The sequence below is a fragment of the Catharus ustulatus genome, chromosome W (genome assembly GCF_009819885.2).
Source record: "Catharus ustulatus isolate bCatUst1 chromosome W, bCatUst1.pri.v2, whole genome shotgun sequence".
Lineage (NCBI taxonomy): Eukaryota > Metazoa > Chordata > Aves > Passeriformes > Turdidae > Catharus > Catharus ustulatus.
The window spans coordinates 11808741-11821830 of record NC_046261.2 but is presented as its reverse complement, the minus strand read 5'-3'; the positions used below and the strand labels follow the sequence as shown (position 1 = coordinate 11821830).

At 45.4% G+C, this 13090-nt stretch overlaps 1 protein-coding gene across 5 annotated transcripts in view; it reads right to left on the bottom strand.

The window, feature by feature from the left end:
* The window catches only part of LOC117005020 (kinesin-like protein KIF2A), a 126000-nt gene that overhangs the window by 65691 nt on the left and 47219 nt on the right, over positions 1 to 13090 (bottom strand). For all 5 annotated transcript variants that reach the window (XM_033076236.1, XM_033076237.1, XM_033076239.1 and 2 more), the window contains exons 5-7: positions 9746 to 9868; positions 9077 to 9177; positions 886 to 981 (exon numbers count right to left, since the gene is read on the bottom strand). In XM_033076236.1, the coding sequence (XP_032932127.1) occupies positions 886 to 981; positions 9077 to 9177; positions 9746 to 9868 (320 nt within the window). The remainder of the gene's footprint in view (positions 1 to 885; positions 982 to 9076; positions 9178 to 9745; positions 9869 to 13090) is intronic.

Here is a 13090-nt window from a genome sequence, read left to right as displayed (position 1 = left end):
CATCTTTGTTGGTGACATGGACAGTGGGATTGAGTGCACCCTCAGCAATTTTGCTGACAACACCAAGCTGTGTGGTATGGTTGACATGCTGGAGGGAAGGAATACCATTCAGAGGGACCTGGACAGGCTTCAGAGTTGGGCCCATGTGAAGTTCATTAAGTCCAACAAGGCCAAGTGCAAGGTCCTGCACCTGGGTTAGGACAATCCCAAACATGGATACTGGCTGGGCAATGAGTAGATTGAGAGCTGGCCTGCCAAGAAGGACTTGGAAGTATTGTTGGATGCGAAACTGAATATGAGCTGGCATTGTGTGCTCACAGCCCAGAAAGTGAATAACATTCTAGACTGCATCAAAAGCAGTGTGACCAGCAGGTTGACAGAGGTCATTCTCCCCTTCTACTCTGCTCTTGTCAGACCCCACCTGGAGTACTGCGTCCAGCTCTGAGGCTTCCAGCATAAGAACTTAGACCTGTTGGAGTGAGTCCAGAGGAGGCCATGAAGATGATTGGGGGCTGGAGCACCTCTGCTATGGAGATAGGCTGGGAGAGCTGAGGGTATTCAGCCTGGAGAAGAGATGGTTCTGGGGAAACCTTATAGCACCCTTCCAGTACCTAAAAGGGGCCCACAGGAAAGATGGGGAGGGACTCTTTAGCAGAGAGTATAGTGATGAGGGGGAATGGTTTTAAACTAAAATAGGAGAGATTTATATTAGATGTTAGGAAGAAATTCTTTACTGTGAGAGTGGTGAGACACAGATTGCCCAGAGAACTTGTGGATGCTCCCTCTGTGGAAGTGTTCGAGGCCAGGTACATACATCGAAAAAATTGGAGACAAAGAGCAAAATTCAGAAGGATAAAAAAATTTCCACATCACTTGGGTACTTACAGGATCTGCAGTTGTCAGTGGTCTATAATCCAAACTTCCCCTGAAATCTCTTATCATACACATAATTTCATAATTTGGGTTTGTAGCATCAACATCCTAGGGAAATAGGTAACAGAATTTCTAATATAGTTTTTTCCTGAAATGAACAAATTTCCATAACTTCGAAATTTGTTTGTAAAAAAATACACATTAACTGAAATGTTAATTTTTCTCCAAAACACCATAAATGTCTCAACTACAAGTTTAATGCCTTTTTCTATTCTGATGTAGCTAATTTACTGGTCATTAAACAAATCAATTATATACTTTCTATTTCATATTTTTGGTTGGTATGTATTAGAAAATACTTTTGAATTGAGGAGTCATTAAAATTCTACTCAACAAAGAAATGACTACTGCTTTTTTCCAGAATCTTCACATTAAAAAAACACAGCTGAACAATTGCACAACAGATAACATATACAATCAATGCTTCTTAATTGGAGATAAATTGGCCCAACAGACAAATGGATACAGGTACAAAATACACTGCAAAGTACAGTGCAGGTGCCCCAGCCACTCTAAACACAATTCTGGTACATCCAAGTTGGTTAAAGGATGTTGATCCTACTTTCTGGTCCTGAGTTAGCTCCTACAGTTAATTGGATGCATTGGAAACTGTTCTAACACTCCTAGACCACCGCCCCCCCCCCCCCCTCCTCCCCCCCCAAAAAAAGCAGAATCAATCCAAATGATACACAGAAGGCTATGTTCTGGCACACAAGATCTGTCCCTAAACCTGGAAACATGAGTATCTGAGTGAATGGACATATAAGAGGCCATGCACAGAGCCTCTCTAAATCTTTCAAAGCCTGAGCTACTGAGCTTACTGTGGGCTGTGCTGGTTGACTGCAGAATCACTTAAATGTTCTCCCATTCAGTTCTCCCTGCAACTATCAGTTTTTACCCCATTTCAGAACATGCTGCTGATGCCATGCGTAGTCAGCTCTGGTGCTTAGACCTTATTAAACTTTGCATGGTTTCCCACAAATGAGTTAAAACTCCTTCTGAATCATATCTGATGATAGGCACTCTCAGAAAGTACTGTGTTGGGGTTAATAAGCTGAAATGGAGCCAGTTCGTGTCTTTACACCTGTAACACAGCTAATCCACACTTCAGGCAAACCATGGCCTGGTAATCAGAAGTTGACTGTACCTTTAAGTTGTTCACACTGACTACAGTGAACTAAAAACTACTTATAGTAAGTCAATAATAAATGTATTCCTGCTGAAACATTTCCTTCTAATGTTGTGGTTAGTGTTTGTGTTACCCCTGGTTTCAGTTTTGTAATCTGGATTCTCTGATAATGGTTGCTTCCAAAGCCCTCCCTATGTTGTTCCAAGTTGGTTTTTCCCTAAGTGGTATCCACCCCGATGTAAACCACTCCCCTTTCTCCTCCCTTTCACTTTCATTGGAACTGGCTCTGTAAACCACTCCCCTCACTCCTCCCCTAAGGTTATCCCATTGGCTGGCTGTTTGTACCCACCCACCGGTTTTGGCCTGTATATAAGCCACTGCAGAGCTGCTCTCATTTGCTTCTGAATCTCTGGATTAAAAGGCCTTCTGGAATATCAGGCAGAGAGCATCCATCGACTCTTTTACTTTTCTCCCTGATGGTGGTAAAGCTAATCCCACTGCAGAGCCGCAGCTCTGAAGTTCAGCTCCTGGTGAAATTATATATATCTTGGAGTTGTTCCACACACCTTAGTGTGGCTGCTGGTGTTCTAAAAGAGCTAGCTAAAGACTCCAGTGGTCATGTCATTCTAACATTCAGAAAGGGGTATTACTTATTATGGAAAAGGTATTTGCCTAATATTCTTCAAACTCTGTTTAAAGGTCTTGCCCACCAGATGCCAGTGCTTGGCTAATTTTTGATGCATTTCACAACAATAGAATATGCAAATGATGGATGAAAAGGGTTGTCACAGAAGTGATAAAAAGAAAATTTAAGCTGTAGCACCACATCAAAGAATTTTAACATATGAAACAAATTATTTGCTCCAATTATTTGCTCCTCACACATAAAGCTATAGTAATGCTTTGCATTTGTTTAAATGAATGGAAATTAGAGAACAAGAATTCAAAATAAGTGATTTTATGTCAACTTAGAAAAATCATTAAACCATGCAGCAAATTGCTTGAATTGGTGATGGTATTTCTCATGTCACTAGCAGATTGGTACTTGTATTGGGTTTGCATGGCCAGGTTTCAGGTAGAGGAAGGGCTACAGAGGTTGCTTCTGTGAGAAGCTGCAAGAAACTTCCCCTATGTCCAATGGAGCCAATGCCAGCCAGCTCCAAGATGGACTTGCCACCAGCAATGGCTGAACCCATCAGCGTTGGTGGTAATACCTCTGTAATAATGTATTTAAAAAGGGTAAATAATTATTGTGTGGAAGTACTTGGGGCCAGAGAAGAGTGAGAGTGCGTGAGAAGAACAACTCTGTAGACACCAAGGTCAAGGGAGAAGGAGCAGGAGGAGGTGCTCCATGTGCCAGAGCTGAGATTCTCCTGCAGCCTGTGGTGAACACCATGGTGAGACATCTGTGCCCCTGCAGCCCATGGAGGTCCACAGGGAGCAGAGGTCCACCCACAGTCCATGGAGAAGACCCACTATGGAGCAGGTGGATGTCCAAAGGAGGCTGTGACCCTGTTTGAAGCCCATGTTGGAGTCGGCTCCTGGCAGGACCTGTGGCCCTGTGGAGAGAGAAGCCCATGCTGCAGCAGGTTTGCTGACAGGATTTGTGACCCTGTGGGGGATGCATGCTGGAGCATCCTGTTCCTGAAGAACTGCACCCTGTGGAAAGGGACCCACATTGGAGCAGTTTGTGAAGGACTGTCTCCCATAGGAGGGACCCCACACTGGAGAAGGGGAAGGAGTCCTGTCCCTGAGAAGGAAGCAAAACCAGAAACAACATGTGATGAACTGATGGGGAACCCTGGTAACAGAGGACACAGAGAAGGCAGAGGTACTGAATGCCTTTTTTGCATCAGTCTTCACCAATAAGACCAGCCCTCAGGGATCTCTGACCCAGGAGACCAGGGTAATTGAATGGTGGGAGGAAGACATTCCCTTGGTCAAGGAGGATTAGGTCAGAGAACACCTAATCAAACTGGACATCCAAAAGTCTGTAGGCCCTGAGGGGATGCATCCAGAAGTGCTGAAAGCACTGGTAGACATCATAGCAAGGCCACTCATTATCATCTTTGAATGGTTGTAGAGATCAGGAGAGGTGCCTGAGGACTGGAAGAAAGCAAATGTCACCCAGGCCTTTAAAAAGGGCAAGGAGGACCCAGGGAATTACTGGCCAGTCAGCCTCACCTTAATCCCTGGAAAGGTGATGGAGTGCCTCATTCTGTAGGCTATCTCTATCCACATGGAGAACAAGAAAGTGATAAGAAGCAGTCAGCATGGATTTACTAAAGGGAAATCATGTTTGACCAGCCTGATTACCTTCTAAGATGAAACAACTACCTGGATAGATGGATGAGGAGAGAGCAATGGATTTTGTCCACCTGGACTTCAGCAAGGCTTTCAACACTGTCTCTCACAACATTCTCATAGGCAAACTCAGGAAGTGTGAACTGAATAAGTGGACAGTGAAGTAGGTTGAGAACTGGCTGAAGAGTAGATCCCAGAGGGTCATGATCAGTGGCACAGGGTCCAGTTGGAGGCCTGTCATTGGTGGTGTCTCCCCAGGTTCAATACTGGGCGAAGTATTGTTTGCTTCCTCAGCAAGTTCACTGATGCCACAAAGCTGGGAGGAGTGGCCGATACCCTAGAGTGCTGTGCAGCCCTTCAGAAGTACCTTGACAAGTTGGAGAGATGGGCAGACAGGAACCATCTGAAATTCAACAAGGGCAAATGCAGGGTCCTGCAACTGAGGAGGAATAACCCTGGGAATCAGCACAGGCTGTGACCAACCTGCTGGAAAGCAGCTCTGTGGAGAAGGACCTGGGGGTCCTGGTGGGCAACAAACTGTCCATGAGCCAGCAGTGCCCCTGTGGCCAAGAAAGTCAATGGTATCCTGAGGTGAATTGAGAAGAACACTTCCATCAGGACAAGGGAGGTGATCCTGTCTCTACTCATGGAATCATAAAATTGCGTGGATTGAAAGGGACCTTAAGGATCATTAAGTTCCAACCCCCCTGCCATGGATAGGGACAACTTTGAGTAGACCAGGTTGCTCAGAGCTCCATCCAGCCTGGCCTCAAATACTTTCGGAGATGGGGCATCCACAAGTCCTCTGGGCAATCTGTTCCAGTGCCTCACCACCCTCACAGTCAAGAATTTTTTCCTAATATCTAATCTAAACCTACTCTCAGTTTGAAGCCATACGCCCTTGTCCTGTCACTCCATGCTCTTGTAAAAAGTCCTTCTCTATCTTTCTTGTATGTGCCCTTCAGGTACTGTAAGGCTGCAATTATGTCATCCCAGAGACTTCTCTCCAAGCTGAACAAACCCAATTATCTCAGTCTTTCCTCTAATGGAGTAGCTCCATTCTTCTAATCAACTTGGTGGCCTCCTCTGGACTTGCTCCAACAGGTAAATGTCCATCCTGTCTTGGGGACCACAGAGTTGGGTGCAGTACTCGAGGTGGGATCTCACCAGAGCAGAGGGGCAGAATCACCTCCCTCAACCTGCTGGCCATGCTTCTGATACAGCCCATGACATGGTTGGCTTTCTGGACTGCCAGAACACATTGTTAGCTCATGTCCAACCTCTCATCCACCAGCACCTCCCAAGTCCTTCTCATCAGGACTGCTCTCAGTCAGTTCATTCCCCAGCCTGGATTGATACTGGGGGTTGCCCCAACCCAGGTACAGCACCTTCCATTTACTCTTGTTTAACCTCATGAGATTCCCATGGGCCCACTTCTCAAGCTTGTCCAGGTCCCTCTGGATGACATCCAGAACTTCAGGTGTACCAACCACAGCACTGAGCTTGCTGTCATCAGCCCTAATGAGGCAACGTCTGGAGTGCTGTGTCCAGTTCTGGGCTCCTAAAGACAAGAGGGACATGTCTCCTGGTGCAGGTCCAGCAGAGAGTTACTAACTTGATCAAGGGTCTGGATAATCTCTTTTACGATGAAAGGCTGAGAGAGTTTGACCTGTTCAGCCTCAAAAAGAGATGACTGAGAGGGGACCTCATCAATGTATATAAAGGGTGGGTACCAAGAGGCTGAAGTCAGGTTCTTCTTGGTGATGCTAAGTAATTGGACAAGATGCCATGGGCAGAAACTGATGCACAGGAATTTCCCCTGAACATGAGGAAGAACTTCTTTACTGTGCAGGTGACCATGCAGCATGTGCCCAGGTGGACAAGGTCAATGGCATTCTGGCTTGTCTCAGCAATAGTGTGGGCAGGAGGACCAGGGCAGTGACCACCTCCTGTACTTGGCACTGGTGAGGCTGCACTTGGAATCCTGTGTTCAGTTTTGGGCCCCTCACAACAAGAAAGACATTGAGGTGCTAGACTGTGTCCAGAGAAGGGCAACAGAGATGGGGAAGGGTCTAGAGCAAAAGTCTGATGAAGAGCAGATGAGGGAGCTGGGAGGGAAGCTCAGTGTGGAGAAAAGAAGGCTCAGGGGACCTTATTACTCTCTACAACTCCCTGACAGGAGCTTGTGGTGAGGTGGGCATTGGCCTCTTCTCCCAAGTAACAAGTGACAGGACAAGAGGAAATGGCCTCAAAACATTTTTTCACAGAAAGGGTTGTTTTCTTGGGTTGCAATACAGGATGTGACCAAAAGTATGTATTCTATCACTATCTGTTAAAAACCAGGTGGGCCAGTGTTCTTTATCTTTTCCATGACCCATTCTTCCTCCAGGAAGATATCTTCTGTTAATGGGCCATTGTGTCCCACTGTATGACTGATAAAATTATATCATCCCATTGTGAGATGCTCCACCCAGGGGGAGGAGTCAAACATTTCCTGCCTAGATAAAAACTGAAATTTAGAACACTGAGGCAGCCCTTACCCACTAGTTTCCAGAGGACAAGAGCTACCAGACCTTTCTACAGGATCACTACTTCAACAAGACCACTTCATCTGGACTGCTACCACCACCTTAACTAGTGGAGTGTCAGGTTGTATTCTGACCCTGTCAGTGGTTTTCTTTTGTACTAATGCATGTATTTTCTTTTCTTTTTTTTTTTTTTTCATATTAAATTGTGTTTCTAACTTCAAGTCTCTCACTGGTTTTGCTTTCAAACCAGTACAGCTGTCTACCATTGGAACATGATGCCCAGGGAAGTGTTAGACTCACCATCTATGGAAGTGTTCAAAAAACATGTGGATGTGGCATTTGGGGGCATCGTTTAGTGGTGAACACAGTGGTGCTAGGTTGATGGTTAGACTTGGTGATCTTAAAGGCCTTTTTCATCCTTAACCATTCTATGATTATATTAATGCCTCCTGTAGAATAACAGCCCTAAATGCCAAATAATTTATTATTTTCATTATGATATTTTCCTTAACCAATAACTATCATCAGGACTTCATTTTTAAATGACACACAGAATGCTAAGAAATTGTAAGCAATTATTTTTGTAGGAAAGAAAAGAGGGGGAAAACTGACTAAATAAATAGTTACCAAAGCAATGCAAATGTACCAAAATACTTCTCGAAACTACATACAGGATGAAAGCATTTACAGTAATTTCACGACTATAAGGCGTACCCTTTTGACTAAAATTTTGGCCCGAAGCTGGAAGTGCGCCTTATAGTCCGGTGCGCCTTATATAATGGACAAAGTTGCGAAATTTGCCAACCCGGAAGTGAGACCCGTGAGAGGGGGCGGCACCACGGGAGCGCCGAGCAGCGATGGGGGGGCGACTGCGGGTGGCCTCAGGTGCCGAGAGCAGCGCTGGCAGGGAGGCATGGGGCGGGAGCAGAACGGGGAGGGAGATGGGAGGGGAATTCAGGCACCGGGAGCAGCGCTACCAGGAAGGCGGAGGGCGGGAGCAGCGCTGGCAGGGAGACGGGGGGCAGGAGCAGCGCTGGCATAGAGGCGAGGGGCGGGAGCAGCGCTGGCAGGGAGGTGGGGGGCGGCCCCAGGCACCGGGAGCAGCGCTAGCAGGGAGGCCGGGGGCGGGAGCAGCACTGGCAGAGAGGCGGGGAGCGGGAGGAGCGCTGGCAGGGAGGCAGGGGCCAGGAGCAGTGCTGGCATGGAGGCGGGGGGCCGGAACAGCGCAAGCCGGGAGGCGAGGGGCAGCCCCAGGCACCGGGAGCAGCGCTAGCAGGGAGGCGGGGGGCGGGGGCAGCGAGGGCAGGGAGGCGGGAGGTGGGAGCAGCACGGGCAGGGAGGCGGGGGGCGGCCCCAGGCATCGGGAGCAGCGCTCACAGGGAAGCGGGGGGTGGGAGAAGCGCTGGCAGGGAGGTGGGGGGCGGCTCCAGGCACCGGGAGCAGTGCTAGCAGGGAGACGGGGGTCGGGAGCAGCGCGGGCAGGGACGCCGGGGTTGGAAGCAGCACGGGCAGGGAGGCTGGGGGTGGGAGCAGCACTGGCAGAGAGGCAGGGGGCGGGAGCAGCGCTGGCAGGGAGGTGGGTGGCGGCCGCAGGCATCGGGAGCAGCACTAGCAGGGAGGTGGGGGTCGGCCCCAGGCACTAGAAGCAGCGCTAGCAGGGAGGCGGGGGGCAGCTGCAGCGCTGGCAGGGAGGCGGGGGGCGGGAGCAGCACTGGCCAAGAGGCGGGGGGTGGGAACACTGCTGGCAGTGAGGTGGGGGGCAGGAGCAGCACGGGCAGGGAGGCAGGGGGTGGGAGCAGTGCTGGCAGGGAGGCGGGGGGCAGCCCCAGGCACCGGGAGCAGCGCTAGCTGGGAGGCGGGGGGCAGCCCCAAGCGCCGGGAGCAGCGCGGGCAGGGAGGCGTTACTACTTTGTTACTTTGTTGGGCGTGGCACGGATCCTCGCTGCAAAAAAAAACAGTGCACCTTATAGTCCTGTGCGCCTTATATAATGTACAAAATTGCGAAATTTGCTGGCTTCCGGAGGTGCACCTTATAGTCCGGTGCATCTTATGGTTGTGAAATTACTGTAATTTCAAGATTATTATAGTTCATTAAAATTGTTGAAGAATGAAAAAAGCAAATGATTTTGCAAAGAACTTCTTTTCCTGGTATGCATTTTCCATCTCAGCTAAAAATACTAACCTGAGCTCTTTTTTCTCTAAGTTCCTGATGCAGTAACCTTCTTTTTTCACGTTTCTCTTGCAGTTTTTCAACCTCTTTTACACAATTGGATTTTCTACGTGCTTAAAGAAAATATAATTGAAAAATATTTTTAATGTTGCATGAATTTAGTATTTACACTATAACATTTCAATTCTATTAATTTATGAATAATTAAAATGCATTCATTTATATCAACTATCTTTTCAAGCATATCAGTATTAGCACAAAATAATTGCAGCAATTTTATTTCCAAAACGCATATAATAAACAAGTGCAAAAAAGCCATACTAATGGGACAATCATTACAGAACCAAAAATATAACAATGACCCTCAAAAAATATTTGGACATATGGTGATATTTGGACACATGTGATCTCTTGGTGTGAATTAAAAGAAACCCTAGGTAAATTAAAAAACCCCTACTGTCATAGTTAAAATGAGATAAACAAAATATAAATTCAACAGAAAGAACAACTATGACAAAAGTGAACATTTGTTTAGACACAGAACTCTGAAAAAGCTTCTTGAGGAAGCCTACAGGCAACTGCATATATAGAATATTTGTAATTTATGGACAACAACATAATTTAAAAACATGTACATGCAATGCCCAGAATGAATGAATTCTTGATACATGGTTTACATACAAGGGGGTCCAAATTCCTTTTTTGTAGCTTGAACTGGAGATATATCTGAAAAACTACCATTCTGTTGCGAGGAAGAAGACTGTTCAGGAAGCTGAGTAGGCCGTGTGTGTGCAGAACCAGTCACTGCAAATGAAAAGCACAAAGCTCATCTAGATATGGAAGAGTAACATATTTATCTGATACTGAAATGCTTTATGACAAGATAAAAAGAGGTCCCTTTCAAGACACAACAATTTATTGAGAGGAGGTAGGGGGGAGCCATACATGTAGAAAATATATTAATAAAAACATTCAGTATGCAGCTTCTTTTATCCTAGTGTTATACACCAAGACAACATAATTAATAAGTAACAGTGCTGCATGCGCATATTTTTAAATACTCCCCTACATAATTAACAGAACTTATTATGTGCATAAAATTAATTATGTACTTGGCGATATGCAGTTTTGAAGTTTAAAGTGTTGAAATTTTCTTTATATTGTAATTATACACAAAAACCTACTAAAAAAGGACTCACTGTTTCACATTGTCTATATGTTACAAAACAGTCCCACCCCATTGAACCTATAACATATGGATGAGTAGAGTGATAGAAATGAAAGGCAGCTAAGTACAGCTCAATCTATAAGTGGAATAAACAAGCCTTTTTGACACTATTCTGGAAAGCTAAACTTCCTGATTCTATGATATGTGATAATGGACTCTAATTTCTGAAGATGCAGTGATGTCTGTTCCCAGTGAATGCAGTGAGAGTGGCATTCATGCAAGACTCTTTGGTAGAGCTGTATGTTTTAAGTTGCTTTCAGTGTTGCTTCAAGCAGCTCTGTTTCAGATGGCCATTTTCCTGTACATGTTCCTAACAAGATCTGCCAGAAGAGTACGAAAGTGAAGCTAACCTTTTTGATTAGTAGCCTAGAGATGATATTTCAAATGAAGACCAGCACACTGTGCAAAATGGAGAAAACTGTGGAAACAGGTATCAAATGGGATAGAACAAATCTCCAGATCATCCCAAATATGATAGGAGATCTAGCTTATAGCATGAATTAACTACACTAAACAAGACAGTGTGCTGAGAAAAGTTTAATCATAAGGCAGACAAAGAACAAATACTTAGGCCAACTGTGAATAGTAAGATGCACAGGACCTATTAAAATACAAGCTACAGGGTTATTCTATACAAAACAGACCATTTACTACAAATGATGACATATATGGATGTGAGGAAACCCCATCAAGAAGATATCTCAAATCTAAACCATATTGGTTTGAAAAAAAAATCCCCTTTTGTAGCAATGTATCTGAACAGTCTAGGCCATCATCTGTATCAAGTGCACCAGTCAAACTATATTTAGCTGCTTTTCTGCATATTTCACTGTTTTTCTACATGCCTAACTGTTTTTCTACATATTTCTTAGTTTAGACCATTGTTTATAACAGGTGCACTGGATGAGCCATTTTTAGGTGTTTTTCTGCAGCCTATCAAACTTGTTGGAACTCTTCAAGGCTACTGAAACATAAATTGTGCTAAATTGGGAGAGAAGAAGCTGAAAAACAGAGTACCAAGATTAGAAGACCCAAGATAAAGGTGGGCGGTGAAGTTTTGGACGGCAACCAATCATCATACCTACGAGGCTCGTGCAGGGTGTGTGGACAGTATAGAGGCACCAATCAAGAAATGCATGATCGTGTGAACAGTAGTCTTAGAATATACAACTAGGGCTAAAAGTAAACAATAAATTGGCTTCTGCATAATCACATTGATTTGCTGTCCAGAGGTCCTTTGTTCCCACACCCTTTTCATGAGATATCTGATTTAACACCCCCAGAGGCAAATGGCAGAAAGTGATCCCAATCATCCACCAGAAGAGTCTGAACACATAAAAATGCTTACAAAACCACTTGTTTTACAAGCTTAAATAGATGGAATGAGATCTAGCCCGAGTAAATGACTGTAGACTAATATTTGGAAAAAGAATCATTACCATCGTCAGTATGCACTAACTTTAATGCAAGAGAGAAAATTAAAACAATGAGAAATAACTATTTTCTCCTGTTATTAGATGCATCTACATTTATACAAGACAAGCTTTTCACTTATCCTCCTGTGATATTTGAGCATTTTTGTAGATTTTTCTCTATTAACTGTAAAGTGAGAAATAACCCATACGGTTAGAATTAGAAATGCAGAACTATCAAGAAATGTTGTATGAGCAGGAGATTAAAATGTTCTCGCATTTTTTTACTTCCTTGAAATGGTGTGTTAGTTTAACACAACCTGACTTTTCATGGGGGTGGAGGAAACCACAGAGGCTGCTTTTGAGAGAAAAACTCCTTGAAACTTCTGTGTCCAGCAGATCCAATCCCTGAAAGCTCTGACAATGGACATACTGGCTGGCCCAATTAGAGAAGTTAGTAATACCTCTGTGATGACACATTTAAGAACAAACAAAACGTGCACAATGTCTCTTTTTGCCTCCCCTCCGAGGAGTGGTGTGGGGGCTGCAGGGTCCCTTTCCAGCACAGCTGCTGGAGCCTTCTCAGCCAGGGCCATGCCATCAGAGGGCCATCCAGGCGCCACAAGCAGCCATGCAGCTGAGACCATGCCGCCAGGACCAGTGCTGGGAGTGCCCATGCCACCGGGGCAGCACAGCTGAAATCGCGTGGCTGGGGCAGCATGATTGGGGCTGCGCCATGTGGCCGCTGCTCTCTCAGCATGGCTCACAATGAACTTTACTTGCTTGGCCACTTTTAACTAGCCATGCTGTAGACAGAAAGGTAGGGTTGGCAGCACTAGCTTTTCTTTTTTTTCAGTGCCCTGCATGAAAAGAGGCGCTGAATGGAGATGGCAGCTGGCACTACCTGCGTGGTGCTGGTTGGGACCACGTGGCCAGCAGCAAGGGAACTTGAGAACAAATCTACAGACACCAATTTTCTCCCAAGTCAGAGAAAAAGAAAAGGTGAAGACACGTTAGGAGAAAAACATGGTGACACTAAGGTCAGTGAAAAAAAGGGGGGGGAGGAGGTGCTCCAGGCATTGGAGCTGAGATTCTTCTACAAGAAGTGGTGAGGACTGTAATACAACAAACTGTTTCCCTATAATTCATGAAGTTCATGAGGAGATGTAGAAGTCTACCCACAGCCCATGAGAAAAAGGTGCTCACGCTGGAGCATGTGGATGCTGAAAAGCTATAATCTAGTGAGAAACTTGAACAAAGAGGACCCTTGCTTCCAGAGACAGAGGAAGAGGACCCTTGCTTTTATACTAGAAGAGCTCATCCTTAAAAGCTACACCCCATGAACTAAATGACCCATGAAAAAACAGTTGTGGGAAGACTATTCTG